The following is a 20508-nucleotide window of genomic DNA, read 5'->3' as shown; positions in this document are numbered from 1 at the left end:
AGGGTGGTGTCATCTGCATATCTGAGGTTATTGATATTTCTCCCAGCAATCTTGATTCCAGCTTGTGTTTCTTCCAGTCCAGCGTTTCTCATGATGTACTCTTCATATAAGTTAAATAAACAGGGTGACAATATACAGCCTTGATGAATTCCTTTTCCTATTTGGAACCAGTCTGTTGTTCCATGTCCAGTTCTAACTGTTGCTTCCTGACCTGCATACAAATTTCTCAAGAGGCAGATCAGGTGGTCTGGTATTCCCATCTCTTGAAGAATTTTCCACAGTTTATTGTGCTACTGAATGTTATTTTGATTGCTTTCAAATTTGGGCAGTTATGAACAAAGCTACTGTAAATATTCATGTGTAGATTTTTGTATGTTATTTTGATTGCTTTCATACTTGGGCAGTTATGAATAAAGCTACTGTAAATATTCATGTGTAGATTTTTGTGTATATAGACATTTTCAACTCCTTTGAATACTAAGAAGCATGAATGCTGGATATTATGGTAAGAGTATGTTTGATTTTGTGAGAAACTGCCGCATTCTCTTCCACGTGGCTGCACCAGTTTTCATTTCCACCAGCAGTATATGAGTGCCTGTTGCTCCACGTACTTGCCAGCATTTGGTGATGTCATATGATTGGTTGTTTATTGACTTTGTATATTGAAGGATGAAGGAAAGGTTAGCACGTTGAGTATCTTGCTAAAATCCCTTTATTAATAGTTCTGGTTGTATCCTAAAATTTTCAATATAGATGATCGTAACATCAATGAAAAAGACTTCTTACTGCTAACTTTTATGCCTTTTACTTCCTTTTTATTGGCTATTACATTGTCCAATCCTTTGAACACCATATTGAATAGGGGCAGTAAGAGGGCAGTGGGGCAAGAAAAAGAAAAGTTGTAACACTCTTCTCTATTCTTCCTCCTTTTGTTTTATGAGTGTCCAAGATTGATAATGAATCGATCCTCTAATCAATATGAAATACCCTGTCTCTCTGGTAATGTTTCTTAAAAAGTCTTCTTAAAGTAATGTCTTAATGTCTACTTTGTCTAAAATTTATAGTTTCTCCAGCTTTCTTAAGATTAGTGTTCACATGCAATGTTTTTCTGTATTTTTATCTTTGTCTCTTGTAAATAGTATATAGTTAGGTGTGCTTGTTTTTTAGCCTCTTACTATCTCTGCCTTTTAAATAAGGCGGTTAGACCATCAGTACTTAATGTTACTGATATGGTTAGGTTTAAATTTTTATCTGCTAGTTGTTTTTCCTCCTTTTTTGGGAAGGAGGTCTTTTGGATTGAGTATTCTTAAAATTCATATTTCTTCCACTGTTTTTGTTTATACCTTTGTATTTTCTCAGTGGTTCCTCTAGGAATTATGATACGTGTTGTTAACTTTTGACACTGTACCATGAGTTAATACTGACAAAATAAAATCTGTATTTGACAACTCTGAACCTGAATTTGGTCATTTTTTTTAGGGTGTCATCTCCACTTTTCATTGCTATGTTAGCCCACTTAGTGAAATTCTGAATATGACAACAAAAACTTTATGGCAAAAATCACATTTCAGAAAAAGCAAAATCACATTTTGGTGATTTATTTTAAATTAAGGATATTTACCTCCATTCTCATTATCTTCATACTGAAGTTCACCATTGCAACTCTTAGTAGCATGTGAGAGAGTCAGATATGGATAATAGGAAGCCAAAAGATCTATGATAAATACTCTACATTATATTTTTTCCCCAAAATTCAGAATTTTCACACCCTTAGAGTTGAATACAGAGACAAAGGATTATCTGCTCACCTTTGCTCTGGACTGAATCCGGTCCAGAGAAGCATTTCATGGTCGGGTCCAGGTTGTACTGGGGATTTTCTCACTGGGCTGCATCCCTGATTTTCTTAATGAGGTTTTTTGGGAGATAGACTACTTTGTCATGTGTGTCCATCTCCTTGACCCAAAAGGTATCTGTAATTAGAGTTAGAAATTTACTTACCACATACATGTAAGTATTTATAGTTGTACAGTATAATGATTATCAGATCTCACAGTACTTTTTGAATATTTTTTACGTGACTTTTGGAAAGCTTTTCTTAAAATGTCTTATATGAGTTCTGAAGTTGGTATCTAGCCTTAGTAGTGTTTATTAAACTGTAAGATGCACCAAAAAACTCAGCATTCATATAGTAGTCAACTGAGTGCTGGTGTTCACTTGTTGCAAACATCTGTTAAAACTTGTAATATATGAATAATGAAATCCATGTAATGTTGACTTTAAGAAGTTTTGGTTCATACTATATAAAGAACATGAGTACAGTATCTTTTAAGATTTAAAATTCTAGTTCTGAACTTGGAAGGTGAAAACAGTTTCTCTTACCAAAAATATGTAACTGAAAAATTTTATATTATGCATATTTATATGTGTTTATATGCATATGTCTGTCAAAGGTAAATATTTGTCGAGCTCATATACTATTTGAAGAGTTTGTTTAAGCCACATCTACATATTCTTTCATACACGTGCTTAAGTTCAACTTAAAACCTTCCTTTTTTCTGTAGGTTAACTATTTTAAAGTGTTTCGAGATACAATGAGGAAGTGGCTCAGTGCCTCAGTCAGGGAGAATCCCAGTGACATCTGCAGTGGAGAATGATGTGGAGAATGGGAAGCAGAAGAGGCCAAGATTGGAAGAGCAGGTGGGGAGCAGGGCACTAGGTCAGACAGAATAAGAACACTGACGTGGAGCTGAAATGTTTTACATTGTGTCTTTAGCACTTTAATATGTGATTGTACTTAACAGAATAAGAAATTGCTGATTAACTCACCTGTGGTATAAAGAGGAATTATATATTTATGTGAATAAAATAGAGTCATGAAGGTGTTAGAGCTTTTTAGAATACTCCGATGAGAGAGAAGGCTGGTATTTTGTGTTTCACACACCTCAACTAGGCACCTTATCATGGGGCTTTACCTTTTTTCTTTTTTGGCTAGGGCCCTGCTGTGAGATAGTGTTTGGAATGAAATTCTGAAAGAATCATTTCTGATACTTAAAAAACATTTTTTTTTGCAGTAGGGATTTTTAAAATTTATTTTTAATTGGAGTATGATTGCTTTACAATGTTGTATTGGTTTGTGCCATTCATCAACATGAATCAGCCATAGGTATGTGCAGTAAGAGATTTAAAGCAACTGTATTTTGAAATAATTTCAAAATTAGAGAAAAATTATAAGAATAGTGTAAAGAATTTTTTACATTCTTCTTCCGTATTCATTTGGGCTTCCCTGGTGGTTCAGACAGTAAAGAATCTGTCTGCAGTATATAGAGACTTGGTTTTGATCCTGGGGTTGGGAAGATTCCCTGGAGAGGGAAACAACTACCAACTCTAGTATTCTGGCCTGGAGAATTCCATGGACAGAGGAGCCATATTCATTAATTTTGTTACATTTATGGTTCTCTGGATATTTTTTCCCTGAAAATTTTGAAAATGTTATAGATATCATACCCCTTTACTCCTAAATACATCAGCATATGTTTCCTAGAGCAAGGATATTCTTTTATAATCACAGTATAATGATCAAATTCAGCAAATTTAACATTAATACAGTACTCTTGTCTGTATTCTGCATTAAAGTTTTGCCAGTTTTCCCAGGAATGCCTTTTATAACACTTTCCTCCTCCCTCTGTCTAGGGTTCAGTCAGTATTGTGCAGTCCATTTAATTGTCACACTTCTACACCATGCTCAGCCTTTGTCTTTAGGCTTAGCACCTAAGAATATCCATGAAAAAAGGCTTAGCATCCATGAAAAAAGACTTAGCACCAAAGAATTTTCAAGGAATGTTAAAATTAGAGTTTGTTATAAATCATTTGACTTTCTTTATAGTTCTCTTTTGGGGCTTGCTGCTGTATTTTGTTACCGCTTTGGCTTCTTGCATCTAGCTCAGTTGCCAAGAAGAAACGATTAAACTGATTCTAGTTTTCATTTTAAAATTGGATTGAGCTTGTTAAGGGGATTAGAAAGGACAACCCCGCCCCCCACCTCAAGATACCACTAGGATCAGTCTATTCATATGTAGTAGAACTAGAGCCAGAATGGGAACCTTTTACTTCTTGACTTACTATCTTGAATGCTTATTGTAAAGTAAGTAATGAGTAAAAATCAGTATAGAGTTCATAAGCTTCAGCCTTGGAGCTTACTAGACCTCTTTGAATCCCAGTGCATTACTAGCTGGGTAGTCTTGACCAGGTTCCTTAACCTTAGAGGAGAATTCAGGTAAAATGGGGATAATAACACCTACAGTGCATGTGTTTTGGGGAACATTAGAGATAATGCATAATAGTGTCTGTCTGGCACTTAGTTGGTGCTCAAGAAATGATTTTTATGTTTTTATTATACTATAGAAAGACAGCTCTAGGAGGTATCTTAAAAGTCACCCAGATAATGAAACCTGTTGAGAAAAATTAAGTAATTGTGACTGCTTTATGAGAATGAAAGTGCCTTGAGAGTAGGGAATCTTTTACCGTATGTTCTTTAGAGTGTGTAGAGCACAGAGATGGACTTGGTAAATAGTGATTGTTTAAATACATTTCAGACATCCAAATTCTAGACATACTTCAATGTCAGGTAAATTAACATTTTTATCTGGTTTAAGAGATTTATTGTTGATAAACCTTTGGAAGTCACATAGCTCTTAAAATATGCATTCAGGAAAAATGGTATTTCAGACTTGTCAGACTATCCATAGAAATGAAGCAGAAGTTTTAGGAATATATATTTGTGATTTCTAAATATTTATATTTAATACTAAGAGGATTTTCAACAAGCATAATTAGAATGTTTTTCTGTAGCTTTAGCGTATGTCAGATTTCAAATGTCACTTCATAGGAAATTGCTTGTTTCTGCCATAACAGTTTTCTTCAGTCCTCATCTCTTTGCACACCAAAAATACTGCAATTGCTGGACTTTTAGTTTCTTTTAGGGGACACTTGTAACTCTTAAATGGATATTTCATGAGGTTTTTTTTTTTTTTTTTTGGGGGGGGTCTTTCAAAGAACAGAGAAAGCATTTATTTTACTTAATCTGTTTTTTAAGTTCATTCTATCTTACAGTTACCATATGGGTCCATTGGATCATTTTATAAATCTAATACGCATTTGGAGATATTACTGATCTTATTTTGTCTATATTTTGAAACATTTTGCTATTTCATCCAAGGAATTCATTATTCATTAGTTATTCTCAACTATGGGGGGAAAAGGCTGAAATGATAAGAAAAAGGAGGAATGATGGAATTACTTGAAGCTGAGTTTGGCAGACATTTTTGTAAAGCTTAAGATAGTATATATTCTAGGCTTTGTGCACTACAAATGGTCACTGTGACATATTCTTTAAACAGCCCTTTAAACATGTAAACACTCCTTGGGTCAGGAGCTCACAGTAGCTGATGGGCTGGGTTTGCATGTGGGCCTTAGTGTGCTAGTGCAGTGCCCCTCAGTCAGTCTCCATACCGTATTGCCCAGAGAATTACATCATCTTTCGTGAAGTATAAAGGGAGACTGGAGACACCGTCTTCATTGTCTGCTTTTTGCTTTTATTGGACAGAATTAGGAATTAATAATTTTTTATGTTTTTAATGGCAAAGAGAAAATTGAAAAGGAACAAATTTTACATTTATTGCATGAATCGGACAATAAATACAAAGAGGCAAATAGCATTCTAGACTCTTATGATGGTGGTGTGGTTGATCATATAAGTAAAATCTCAGGACTGAATCTTAAATAAAAGAATGATGATCTCAGTGAATTTTCTTAACTAAAAAATTGATGATTGAACAGTATATTTCCAAGGACCAAAAGAAAATATGATATTCTTACTCATTCAGTCATTCAGCAAGGAGGAATTAATCAGGTAGTATTTTGTGACAAAATCTTGGATGTGTGGTTTGAAGGATAGGTGCTGGTATTCTTTCATCTCTTACATTTGTGCTCCAAATTTGACTGAATACAGTTTGTAAGTGGACATTGCACCTGCTTTGGTTATGTTAATCACTTTGATGTTTGAGTTCCACACAAGTTAAATGAGAAAATCCTTCTTGACTTCATTTTTGCATGTGGTTCTCTACTGAGACATATGAAGATGTTCTCTTCTTAAACAAATTGTGCCAAGCGATGAAAAGTGGATACTGTATAATAATGTGGAACAGAAGAGATTGTGGGGCAAGTGAAATGAACCACCACCAAGCACATCAAAGGCCTACCTCCATCCAAAGGAGGTGATGTATATATAGTGGGATTGGAAGGGAGTCCTCTATTACGAGCTTCTTCAGGAAAACCAAACGATTAATTCCAATGAGTACTTCTCCCAGTTAGAACAACTGAAAACAACGCTGGATGGAAAGTGTATGGAATCTGTCAACAGAGGATGCATAATCTTCCATCAGGATAATAAGACCTCGTATTTTTTTGTTGACCAGGCAAAAACTGTTACAGCTTGGCTGGGAAGTTCTGGTTTATCCACCGTGTTCACAGACATTGCTCCTTCAGATTTCCATTTATTTCTGTTTTTACAAAATTCTCTTAATGGAAAAAATTTCAATCCCCCCCCCCCCGAAAGACTGTAAAAGGCATCTGGAATAGTTCCTTGCTCAAAAAGATAAAAAATTTCAGGAAGATGGAATTATGAAGTTGCCTGAAAAATGGTGGAAGGTACTGGGACAAAACAGTGAATACATGGTTCAATAAAGCTCTTGGTGAAAATGAAAAATATATCTTCTATGTTTACTTAAAAACCTAAAGGAATTTTTTTGCCAATGCAATGCAAAGATGATGAGAAGATAATAAATGTAGAAATGAAAAGTTAATTGGATTATTCTAAATGTTCATAAATCTAAAAATGACAGTGATTTGAAAATTAAAAATCAGAGAAGGTGGCTGTTCTTCAACAAATTATGAGCCATTAAAAATTTCAAGTATTGCACTTTGACAGTACAACTACTAGAAGTAATGATAAGCTTGAACCTAACAGAGGTGTGTTTAAAGTCAGGAGTCAGGTTTATAAATGGACATATTCCACATTTATTAGTGACACTTGATGAACAGTTGTATTCAAAGAATGTGGCTCATTTTGTTTTATTGTAACTTAAATACCAGGCACATGTGGGAAATCTGGAGTGTGTATTTGAGTTTGCTGTGCTTTGTTACTCATTGAAAATTCCAATAAAGTTGTTTTTTACTCTCTATTCTTCCAAACATTTTTTGTGAAATGACTTAAAATGTATATATTTTTAAAAAGAGTCAATTAGATCCAGATGGTAAATGATGAAGACTGCTTTTCCTTGTATACTAACAGTAAAACACTGGTTTCCTATATGATTTCTCCTCTTGAGTTATGCCTTGTTAGGTTAGTGAGGAGAATACTTTGAGAAACAGCCTTAAAAAGATTTGTTGCTGCTTTTACTGTTGGAATGTTACTGAGGACTTTATGCAATGTATTTTTTTTTGAAGACCAGATGTTTTACTTTCCCTGCTGTTTTTGCTTTTTAACTTTTTATTGTAAGACTCAGTGTCACTGATCATGTTTTTCTTTTGACTTTGGCTATCATGAATTCATACACAGAATTAAGCGCTCACTATTAGTTTGTATTTTATGTTCCAGTGTTCTTCCCAGTATTTTAGTTTATGGTTTGCAAACAAGAACTTTTGTACTTGGAGGGTATCAACTACTGTGTCAAACCCATTTTGAGAATAAAATCTACTAAAGGAATGGCTTAATTGCACAGTAGATTTCTTTGAAAATATTGATTAAAGATTATTGAAGACTTGGAGTTTTATTTTCCCCCCCTTACATTGTCTTGGTTCCAGAGAGCTTTAAAATGAAAAAGTCAGAATATTTCCTTGGCCCCAGTTTTTACAGTGGATCGTAGACAGCTTTACTTAGCACCCCACTCATTTGTCAAGAGCTTGTATATGATAAGAGATGGAGATTAGAGGTGACAAGGCTTTCTGCTTGGGCACATCACTCCCTGGGTGATTATAACTATGGCAAGTGTATTGAATCATTTTCCTGAGCCTGATACACAGACAAATAGCAGTGCATTTTCTGGACTTAGCATGATTCTCATCTTAAAACAGTTAAAATGATGGAGAAGGGGATTCCAAAATTATCCCTCCATAAAAGCAACAACACCAATAACAACAAAAAACTGGAAGAAACTCTTAGAATCAACTTTTTCAGGCCCCTGGAAACTGAAACTAACCAAAGGCTTGTCACAACCAGAGGGACGTTTATTAAGAAAAAACACCAAATCTCTGTGAGAACAATAAGCTTTGTGGTGTTTTAATCCACCCTGATCTCAATGCTTTTTCCTCTGCTCAGTGGTAGCCTTGAAAGTAACAGACCATGTTCTTGGTACTGATACCAGAAGGAGCAGAATGGATGTCATTCACAATTAATTGTAATTAACTTATTTAGTTATGTGATTCTTTGAAAGGCAGAATCAAAAGGTTTGCCTTTATGTTGTTAAACTTGGAACTCTTCCACTGCTAGAATGATTTCTTGTAAGGGTTTGTCAAAAATGTTTACAGGTAAATGTAATATTTGCATATATATTACAAATATTTACAGGTCATTGATGCCTGAGGGAGTGTCAACAGTTGGGGCAAACATCAGCCTAACCAAGAAGTTTGGAAGGGAAGGCTGTGAATAAGATACTTAGGAAACAAGGGCTTTGAAATTCTCTGACCTGGGAATTCCTAGGAATCTAAATGACCACATGGGTGTCCAGGGCTATGCACATGCTTGGGAAAGATCTAAGAAGGTCCTAAGGTCTCACTGCTGGCTGACCTTGAAGGCATGAGTTTAGAAGCCATGTCTCAACACGTGGAGCCCACCTGCAAAACATTGGGAGAATTTGGTTCCAGGCTTCTAAGGCAATCTCTTCCCATTCACTAGCTGATCATTAAGCTAATAAGGGACTTTAGTAGTCACAATGATAAAAAAGACTTTATAGTATTAGTTCAGAAAAATCATTAAACAAGGAAACAGCTACAACAAAATGGCAATAAACCTTAAGAAGGAGTGAAACATCTAATTGCTAGAGTTGTCGATTATTCAATGTCTGGTTTTCAACAAAAAGCTATGAAGCATACAAGAAGCTAGCCCCTTTCACAGAAGAAATGACTAGAAACTACCTAGGAAATAGAGACATTGGACGTAATAGTCAAAGACTTTAAGGAAACTTCTCAGACATGCTCAGAGAGCTAAAGGAAATCAGGAGAATGATATATCATCAAACAAGAAGTAAAAATTGAAAAAAATTTTAAAGGAAGTAAAATAAACTATGGAGTGTAAAAGTACAGTAATGGAAATGAAAAATTGACTAGAGGGTTTTAGTAGCAGATTTGAGTAGGCCCCCCAAAATCAGTGAATTTGAAAATAGGTAAAATATCAGTTTTGAAGAGCTGAAAGAAGAATGAAAAATGAACAGAGCTTTAGAGACCTGTGAGACACCGTCAAGCATGTCAGTGTTGGGAGTCCCTGAGGAGGAGGAGAGAAGGGGTGGAAAGAATATTTGAAGAAATATTGCCCTAAAACAGATTTGAGGAAAGCTTTAATCTACACTTAAGTAGCTCAACAAACTCAAGTAGGCTTAGCTTTAGGACATGTTAAACTGACTAGAGAAGCAACTCATCATATACGGAGGTCCTTATTAAGTTACAGCTGATTTCTCATCAGAAACATTTGAGTCCAGAGGAGTAGGCTGACATATTACAAGTACTGAAAAAAGGTCAATTGAGAATTCTGTAGCCATCAGAAATGAAGGCGAAATAAAGATATTCCCAGATAAACAAATTGAGAGAATCATGACTAGAGGACTAACCCTACAGGAAATGCTAAAGGGGGTCCTTCAAGCTGAAATGAGACCTGAGACATAAATCAGATACATATTAAGTAAAAACACAGGTAAAGGTAACTAACTACACAGATAATTATAGAAGTCAGTATTAATACATACTTTGTAACTCTGCTCTTCCTGTTTGATATAAAAGACAGTGACATAAATCATTGTCTGCTTATTGATATAGTGGGCTTCTCTGGTAACTCTGGTAAAGAACCTACCTGCCAGTGCAGGAGAATGCGGATTCAATGCATGGGTTGGGAAGATCCCCTGGAGAAGGAAATGACGACCCACTCCAGTATTCTTGCCTGGGAAATCTCATGGATGGAGGAGCCTGATGGGCTGTAGTCCATGGGGTCACAAAAGAGTTGGACATGACTTAACTAACACCACCACAACATAGTCATACTATGTATGAAGATGTAATTAGTGACAATAAACAACATAAGGAAGAGAAGCAGTTACATAGGAGTGAAGTTTTTGTATACTGAATTTTGTATACTGAAATTAAACTATTTTGTATACTGAAATTTAAATTTTGTATACTGAAACTGATATTAATCCAAATTAGAGTTGTTATAAATTAAGATGTTAATTGTAATTGTAGTGCAATCATTTAAAGAATATAATAAAAATTATGATGTTAAAATGGTATACTGGCAAGTATCTATTTAACACAAAATTCAACTCTCCAACTAAAAGGCATAGATTTACAGAATGGATTAAAAGACATGATTCAGCTGTTGATTCAGAGAGAGAAATGGGTTGGAAGTAAAGGATGAAAAAATATATATGCAAACCGAAATCAAAAAGGGTCAGTCTTTCAAAAAGATGAAACAGTTGCAAACTTGTGTGCACCTAAAAGAGCCTCGGAATATATAAATCAGATATTGACAGAGTGGAAAAGAGAAATAATCAGTTCAGCAGTAATTGAGAACGTCAGTACCTTACTTTAAATATGGACAGAACAGCTAGACAGATCATCAAAGAAATTGAAGACTTGAACAACACTATAAACTTGATTAGATGTGGCAGAACATTCTGTTCAATAGCAGCAGAACAGGCATGCTCAAGTGCCCATGGAACATTTCCTTGACACATTAGGCCACAAAACAAATCTTAGTATATTTTAAAAGATTGCGGAGTATGTTTTCAGACTGCATCGATGGAAATAACAGAAGTAAACCTGGAAAATGTACAAATATGAGGAAATTAAGAAAAATAAAATACTGAAAATATCTTCAACCAGTCGCATTTAGTGAAGTGTGTGTATGTATTTTTAAAGCACAGAAACATATGGTTGCAAGTTTTTATATTCACATACCTGAAAATTTAAGAAGAGATTTGATACTTTGAGTGAGTGTTCTGGTTATTAGGAATGCGTGTTGTCCCAGATTTTCGTTCTGTAGTATTAGTTTAGACATTTTATAGTCCTGTTAAAAGAGCAGATAAACCACTAATCTATTCATTGTATTTTTTTCTTCTCTCATGATTGTTTTATATGGACTAATAAAACTGACCTATATTTTTTCATGTTTAAGTTAGCTGACACTTAGAGGATCAGGTATATCAAATACACTCTGTTTTATGTATTTATGATATATATATATACACACTTATAAATGATAATATTGTAAAGTGGAAAATTATTATTTTCTGAATAAGTTGCAAATTTTTTTATTGCCTATTTGATAATAGATCCTCAGGTGTTGAGTGGGGGAGAGTCATGACATGTAGTAAAATATGCCATGTCGTTGTTGATAATGGCAATTGAGAGCTCTTTGTATAATAATCAGAAAATATTAAAACTAATTCTAAAAATCTTTTAAGATATCCTTTCGTCACAGCATTGAGAATTTTTTATCTAATTCTCATTTATTTTTGTCTTACTCTCAATTTCCATTTCTAGCTGTAATTTATAAGTTTTTAGAAAAATAAAAGCTATTTTTCTGGTGGGGAAAATCTCAGTTTTCTTAATATGGTAAGAACTAGGCATCCTTTTGGGCTTCCCTGGTGGCTCGAATGGTAAAGAATTTGCCTGCAGTGTAGGAGACCCAGGTTCTATTCTTAGGTGGAGAAGATCTCTTGAAGGAGGGCATGGCAACCCGTTCCAGTATTCTTGCCTGGAGGATACCATGGACAGAGGAGCCTGGTGTTGGTCTACGATCCATGGGGTTACAAAGAGTCAGATACAACTGAACAACTAACACACACACACTCACAAACACACACACAGGCATCCTTTTACATTTATCTGAGAAAAGACAAACTTTCAGGTGACAGAACTTCTTAGTGCATATAAATCAGCGGTTCTTTACATCTTTAGGAAGGAATTTATATATGTACAAGTTAAGTTTGAAACATGTGGCACATGTTAATTTCTTTCAGGAGAAGGAAGCCAACACCCGTTTGGAACCATGAATATTGTCCGAACTCCATCTGTTGCTCAGATTGGGATTTCAGTGGAATTGTTGGACAGTCTGGCTCAGCAGACTCCTGTGGGTAATGCTGCTGTGTCCTCAGTTGACTCATTCACTCAGGTAATGGAATGCACCTTTCATTTTCTAAAATAGTTTACAAAATCACATTCTGTACTTCATAAAACAGCCTGTGGTAGAATTCATGTAAAAATGAAGGTAAACACATATGACATAAATTACTGGCTTCCATGAATATTTTCAGTTTGTCTCCTTTCTATATAGGTATTTTAAAATTCATAAATGCTTTGATGATACTTATTTTTTACAGTGATAAAATAGCTCAAAGTGATTTTTTTTAATGAGTTTAAATATTAACTTTTCCCCCCGTTTCCTCTCACAATTAATATGCTAGGCTGTGGGTATACAGTTTTGAACCTGATAATAAGCAAGATTCTGGTCCTCATGTTGCTTAAAATCACATAATTTCATAAGGGTTGACTTTTAATCTATAAGGCAAAGGCCTGAAAGGGAGAATGATTGAGGCAGAGTTACAGCTAATACGAAGGCCCAGTGGTAGAAGTCTGTTATGTTTGAAAAATAAAGTGAAACTTTGTGGCTGGAGTAGAGTGAGCAAGGGAGAGAGATGGGAGATGAAGTTGGAGATTATGGGGAAACCGCTCCCCCATAATGAGATTCCATATATGAAATCTCATTGGCTTTTGTAGGGACTTTGGCTTAAGTTCTTTTTGGAGGACAAAACATAAAGTTTTGAGCAGGGGAGTAATATGATCTAACTTAACATTTTTAAAGGATCACTTTTGCATCTTTGGAGAGAAACTGTAATGAGGCAAAGATGGAAGGAGAAAGAGCGGTTAAGAGTCTCTTGTGAAAATCTCAGAGTTTAATGGGGGAGTACAAATGGAGGTGGTGAAAAGTAGTTGATATCTCTTATTGAGATAATTTGAATATGGAGCCAATGCTGTCTCACAGTGTAAATCACATGTAAAGTCTGAGATAGAGACATCAACTATGGCTCTAAGGATGCTGGTTCCAGGAGCTGGAACACAGGAATGTTGTGCAAAGAACAAGTATGGGCTGGGAGTGGAATCAAGAGTTGAGTTTTGGTTGTACTGTGTTTGGGATGCCTATTAGATAGATAGCTGGAGGTGGCAGGTTCATGAGATAAAAATTTGGGTGCCCTCAGTGTAGAGGTGGTATTTAAAGTTGTAGAGGAAATGTGATCACTGAGAAATAACTATAAACAGAAAAATTGGCCAGTGACAGAGCTTGAGGCCATTTCAAAGTTGAGATGCTTAAGAGATCAGGAGGAATAAAAGGAAAGGAACACCCAAAGTAGGAAGAAATCCCCCAAAATGGTATTTTGGAAGAGAAGTACTTTTTTTTTTTACCTCTTTAAATTATTAAGATATGATAGCACATTTACAGAAGACTTGGAAAATACAAATAACAAAGTTACATATATTTCTACTATATATTACAGTTATTTTTTTTAAGTAGATAAAAGATTTTTAGTTGGGGTTTCAATATCAAACTCAAAACTTAGTAGAATGAATATACAGAGAAGTAGAAGGATACAGTAGACCTGAAAAACACGATGAACCAATTCAACATAAGATATATACAATTTTCAAGACTGGTTTTTAAGAAGGAAGAAGTGATCAGTGGTATTGACTACTTACAGATGAAGTAAATGAAGGCTAAGAATTAACTATTGGACTTGGCAAGGTAGAAGTCATTAAAGACTTTGACAAGAATTCACAGAGGTGGAAAGGGAGTTTGGAGTGAGGTTGAGTGACTTGGAGAAGAGGAAATGGAGATAGTGACCGTAGATGACTCTTGGTGAGTGTTGTTACAGAGGACAGCAGATGGGTGGTGTGGTTGCTTGAGGGCTGTGGGGACAAGGAAATTTTTTTTTTTTTCTGTTTTTAATAGGAGATACTATATCATGTTTGACAGCAGTAAAGCGTTTGTGAGAGAAAAATTGATGATGCAGGAGAGTGGGGAGACTTGTGAAAGTGGTATCCCTGAGTAGGAAGTAGACTGTATTAGGAAGTAATAGAAAGGATAACGGGCAATGTTTACAGTATGAAAAGAGAGCCGCAGCAGGTTAGTAAGCGAGCTGAAGAGAACTTGTGCAGGTTCTCTCTCGACTCCTTCTCTAGTGAAATAGGAAGCAAGATCATCAGCTAAGATTGAGGGGAAAGGAAATACTGGAAATGTAAACCAGAGGCTTCCCTGATGGCTCAGATGGTGAAAAATCCACCTGCAATGTCAGAGATCTGGCTTCAATCCCTGGGTTGGGAAGATCTCCTGGAGGAGGGCATGGAAACCCACTCCACTACAGTCTAAACCAAAAGGATTGTTAAATAAGTCCTCTAGGAGAGGAGGAGCATGAATGGACTAGGGAAACCACTGGGCTTGCTGGACAGCATACTTTTAAGAACTGTGGCTGTGAATTTAAGAGCCAGCTTGTCATGCACTCTCTGGACAATGGGCCAGATTAAGAATGACAGAGTCTGGGTTTTAAAATTTTTGTCAGTAATTTAAAAATAAACTGTGCTGAAAAAAGCAAGTTATGAAGCAATACTCAGCAGTTATTCCATATAAATTGTATGTGAAAAATGTCTGGAAAATATATGCCAAAGTGATGTTATCCCTGGAGAGGGGCAGGAAGACATTTTAACTCTATAATAAATTATTTGACCTTTTTATTAAACGTAGGTATTTTTATGAAATATTTTAATATAAAGAAAACTACATCCCACAGATATTTATTGTGTACATTTTGTGTGCCAGGCATTTTTAAAGAACAAATAGATAAAAACAGGTATCAAAATAAAATAGTACCTGACCTTGTAGGGCTCACTTTATAGTGGGGCATATTTGAAGACTTCCATGTATCTTCCTCAGAGAAGACAATGGCACCCCACTCCAGTACTCTTGGTTGGAAAATCCCATGGACGGAGGAGCCTATTAGGCTGCAATCCATGGGGTTGCTAAAAGTCGGACACGACTGAGCAACTTCCCTTTCACTTTTCACTTTCATGCATTGGAGAAGGAAATGGCAACCCACTCCAGTGTTCTTGCCTGGGGAATCCCAGGGACGGGGGAGCCTGGTGGGCTACCGTCTATGGGGTCGCACAGAGTCAGACACTACTGAAGTGACTTAGCATAGCATTAGCATGTATCTTCCTGGGCTTCTCTAATGGCTCAAAAGGTAAAGAATCTGCCTGCAATGCAGCAGACCCAGGTTCTTTACCTGGGTTGGGAAGATCCCCTGGAGAAGGAAATGGCCACCCACTCCAGTATTCTTGCCTTGGAAATCCCATGGACAGAGGAGCTTGGCGGGCTACAGTCCATGGGATCGCAGTCCGCCTAAGGGCTCACATGGCTCACACATGCACACAGTCTTCCACTTAAATTTAACTGATACGTTTTGCTATATTGTATACTAGTTAAAAAATTATATAAAGTGTTACAATCCACTGCTGTCTGCTTCTCTTTTTCTCTGTCCAAGTAGCTACTCTTCTAACTTTATGTATCCTATTTCAGTACTTAAAAAAATTTTTTTTCACAAAATATGTATAGTACAATTCTATGTAATTTATGCCTTTAGTTGTTCTTACTTGATTTTAGTTTTTATCAGTAGCACATGATTGAACAAGTCAGTTTTACATGCAAAACAGCTGTTCTCTATTGTACCTCTTAATATTCTGCTCTTACTCTGCTCCTCAGCAGCAGTCACTTTCAATGTCCCACTTTTTTCTCCCTCTTCTTGTATTTACGTCCATGTGTCAGAAGAAAGTTGTTGAGTCTTTATTGATTTATTTGTTATAGGTATTTTCCATTGCCTTATCGGTATATAACATGATTTAAGGGCTTCCCTGGTAGCTCAGATGGCAAAGAATCCTCCTGCAATGCAGGAGACCTGGGTTTGATCCCTGGATTGGGAAGATCCCCTGGAGAAGGGAATGGCAACCCATTCCAGTATTCCTGCCTGGAGAATCCCAGGGACAGAGGAGCCTGGTTGTCTACAGTCTGTGGGGTCGCAGAGTCGGACACAACTGAGTGACTGAGGATAAGCACAAGCCCAACATGGTTTAGCTCTCTTAATCTTCTGCTCCCCAGCATATACAGGTATCTTTTCTCCCCTCCTTTCCAATATAGATCTTCAGGATTCCAAATTTTCAGTATTATGACCTGGTAAATATTTTTCAGAGCTGAGCCATGTATTATGAGTTTATGGTTATATTTCTTGTTCTATAAAACTTTTTATTTTTCTTGGTTAATAAATTCCTCATTTTTTCGTTTGCATGGATTTCTGTGTTTCCATTAATAATTTATGCCCAAACTCTTCCAAGTATAAATTCCCTTATCTTTATATATATTTATAGCAATTTAAAATTTGTCTTGGAAACATTCCTCTTGGAACTCTTTATTTTAAAGCAAATACATCTTTAAAATTTTTTTGTATTTATTCATCTTGGACTGTGCTGGATCTTTGTTGCTGAGCAGGCTTTTCTGTAGTTGCAGCTCGTGGGCTTCTTACTGTGGCGGCCTCTCGTTGCGGAGCACAGGCTCTAGGGCTTGCAGGTTTCAGTAGTTGCAGACTGTGGGCTCAGTTGCCGCGTAGTTGCTCTGCGGCATGCGGCATCTTCCCGGATCAGGGATTGAACCCGTGTCTCCTGCACTGGCAGGTGGACTCTTTACTACTGAACCAGGGAAGCCCAGTCCCTATTTTTAAATTAATTAATTTGACTGTGTCTGGTCTTAGTTGTGGCCTGTGGGATCTTCCTTGCAACCTGTGGGATCTCCTGCTGAGACTTGCAGGCTCAGTAGTCGTGGTTCGTGGGCTTAATTGCTTGGCATTGGGATCTTAGTTTCCCGGCCAGGGATTGAACCTGTGTCTCTTGCATTGCAAGGTGGATTCCTCACCACTGGACCTCCAGGGAAGTCCCCACATACATTTTTTTTTTAATTGAGTAATAGCATCTTTGTGGTATGTCATGTGTCACACATACTTATGTTTGTTTCTGGGCTCTCCATTTTATTCCAGTTAATTTGCCTGTCCCTTTGCCGGTTATATCTGGTAGGCCAAGACCCTCCTCCTAATCATCAAAACAGGCCTGAGTATTTTTCATAATAATTTTAGCATCAGCTTGTCAAGTGCCATGAAATATCTTGTTGGAATGTAGTTGAAAATGACGTTGGATTTATAGGTTTAATGTGCCTTTATTACATTATGTCTTCCCATTCATGAACACATGATGTCTTTCCACTCAATGTGGTAAAAAAAAGTCCTTTCATTGGTTTTCTTTCTTGTCTGTAAATACACTCTTACAATATTTCCCACAGATATCTTACTGTCAGCTTGTCTTAGCATTTCCTGTAGGTTTCTTACAGACTTTCTGTCATGAGTTGGCTCTTCTTAAAGTTACATTTAAAAATTTTTGTTGCTTGTGTGGAGGGTTGCTGTTGGTTTTATTTCTCTTGATACTGAACTTTTAGTCCATGCTCTTACTGAAGTCTCATATTAGTTCAAGTACCTTAACAGAGTCTCTTGGGTTAAATTATCTCTATATTATTAAATAAAAAACCATGTTAACATGTTTCTTCTCATGTAGAAAAGAGACAGCAAGAATCTTCATGGCTAGTTTTGTGTTTCTGAGAAAGTGATGTTCGGAAGATTATTTTTGAGTGAATAAAAGGTATTATTATTGTTAGTAGTTCATTAATTTTGGGTTTAGTGCTTAAACCCATTTGATGCTCAAGAAATGTAAATCCATGTGCTTCTGGCTTCTACCAAGGAGACCTGGAGGGTGGTAATGGATTTGCCCATTTGAGGGTCAGTGAGAGCAAACAGGCCAGGAGATAGAAGTGGAATAGTATCGTCTTTGTAATTGATGGCAAGTAACCAGTTGCTCCTTTTTTATACTTTTAAAAAATTTTTCTGGGAAGAAAAAGACTTTTTAAATATGGTTACTATTTTGGATGAGGAAACGGGTTGATTTGACCAGGGTGGTATTTGAGGAGAAGGGAATCTCCAGAGGTGGAGATAAAAGAATATATTTTGAAGGAAAAAATTTTCTTTTTTTTTTAAATAAAATGAATTTGGTAGAAACTTAAAAATAGTTGAAAGTCATAGAAATTCTTTGAGATATAAAGATAGTACTAAAGGCAGATGGTTACGCTTTTGTGCCCTAATGTCATTTTATGACTTCCCTTAGTGGTCAGCATTAGACTTAGAACTCTTAGTTCTTAAACCAAGTGACTGCAACAACATTTCAATTAGAGTTTAGTATTTTAAAATATTTTGGTATTTAATACAACCCATTAATCTATTTATTATTAATTTTTAGTTCACACAAAAGATGCTGGACAACTTCTACAATTTTGCTTCATCATTTGCTGTCTCTCAGGCCCAGATGACACCAAGTCCATCTGAAATGTTCATTCCAGCAAATGTGGTTCTGAAATGGTATGGGGCATTAAGTAGCTCTCATATGAAGGCTTTGAGTAACCATATATATATTTTGCTTGTGAATGTATTTCTTATTTGATGTTTAAATATTTTCTTTTATAGTGGATATCAGCCTACATTAATATTTGCATGCCATTAAATAGTATGTACTTAGAGTTCAGATTAGGAACAATTTCTGCCCCAAATAATATTCTGTTATATAGTAGCCATCTTGGGTTTTTATAGACAAGGAAATACAGTTGCTTATGTTTTAGGGACCACAATTAAGGTCTGTATCTTATATATATATATAATATATATATATATATATGCTTGAATTTTAAGTACCATATATGAGGCTTGAAATATATTTTTTTCCTAAATTTAGAAAGTCTTGATCTAAAATAAACATATATAAGACATCAGAGTGGTTTATACTGTACCCTGTACATGAATGATTAATAAATCTGTTTCTCCAGCTTTTCTCTGTTTCTCTTCTATAGATGTTTCTTTTCACTTTGAATATCCCGGTGTTAGGGAGGTACATAAGGAGACTGTTGAAAAGTGGTAGCATGGTGTAGCATGGACTGGTCTGGAATGTATTAGATTTGAGCTTTGTTATCATGTAGCTATGTGACCTTGAGCAAATCACTCATCTGTGAAATGAAGGTGGGGGAGTTAGATTTCATTTTTTCTTAGGTCACTTCTAGCTCTCAGATTTGCTGAAGATAATAAAATGTATTATGATGTGTGCTTTGTGATTACAGCCAGTTAAATCACTATGCTTGCTGTCTTCTTATACATTAATAATTAAGCTCCCAAATTAACTTTTTAACTTTCTAGGTTCTTAATCTTGGCTTTTTAGAAGTGACATGTAAAGTTATATGCTTTTTGATGAGTTATTTGTCAGGTTATGAAAGATTCTAATTAAATTTCTTATAAAGATGTTTTTTCTTTTGTAGGTATGAAAACTTTCAAAGACGACTAGCACAGAACCCTCTCTTTTGGAAAACATAATTTGAATAAAATAATTTTTAATGGATTCTGAAATTTGTCATGTTTTGAAGATAATGACTGTTTGAAAGCATGAAGTCAAAAGGATCAATGAAGCCTAAGTTTAAAAACTGCTTAGTAACTATGAAGTTTAATTAAGATCTTTATAAAAAATTAAAAACATTAAAAAATGAAAACATGTTCATCATTAATGACTCTTTTCCCTTAAGCTTAAAATATTCAAGAGGTAAAACATTTTGTTTGGGCTATGATTCATGTTTTACTTAAAAAATAAAGCATATTCACAATAGTGTACCAAATGCATTGCATTTATAATCTTTCATTTATATTTACAGTGGAATTTGCTAGAATAATGAAAATCAAACATATCAAAATTTGGAGATTTTTGGAAAAACATATCCATTATACATTTTTACATATGGAGAAATTATTTTCAGTTAGTATTTCTCAAAATTGTTTTTTCAGGGGAGTTCCCTGGCAGTTCAGTGGTTAGTACTAGGAGCCTTCACTTCTGTGGCCTGGAGTTCAATCCCTGGTCTGGGAACTAAGATCTTATAAGCCTCATGGTGCAGCCAAAAACAAAGTTTTCAGTTAACAAATTGGTTGTCACTTTTTATATCAGCAAATTCATACATTTTTAACAAAATTCCCATAATTATTGTTCAGGTTAGTATTGATAATGTTGTTAGGCACTTTT

The 20508-nt window shown here is 35.6% G+C and overlaps 1 protein-coding gene across 1 annotated transcript in view; it reads left to right on the top strand.

Annotated features, from left to right (window-relative positions):
• The window catches only part of LOC104998139 (chromosome unknown open reading frame, human C11orf73), a 37292-nt gene extending 17182 nt beyond the window's left edge, over nucleotides 1-20110 (top strand). Inside the window, exons 3-5 of the mRNA XM_010853163.1 lie at nucleotides 12285-12436; nucleotides 18697-18815; nucleotides 19760-20110. Of these exons, the coding sequence (XP_010851465.1) occupies nucleotides 12285-12436; nucleotides 18697-18815; nucleotides 19760-19814 (326 nt within the window). The 3' untranslated portion in view covers nucleotides 19815-20110. The remainder of the gene's footprint in view (nucleotides 1-12284; nucleotides 12437-18696; nucleotides 18816-19759) is intronic.
• The last annotated feature ends 398 nt before the right edge of the window (nucleotides 20111-20508 follow it).

This window comes from Bison bison, unplaced genomic scaffold (genome assembly GCF_000754665.1).
Source record: "Bison bison bison isolate TAMUID 2011002044 unplaced genomic scaffold, Bison_UMD1.0 scf7180017864324, whole genome shotgun sequence".
NCBI classification, from domain to species: Eukaryota; Metazoa; Chordata; class Mammalia; order Artiodactyla; family Bovidae; genus Bison; species Bison bison.
The sequence above is the reverse complement of the archived record's forward strand: the minus strand, read 5'-3'. Positions and strand labels throughout refer to the sequence as shown.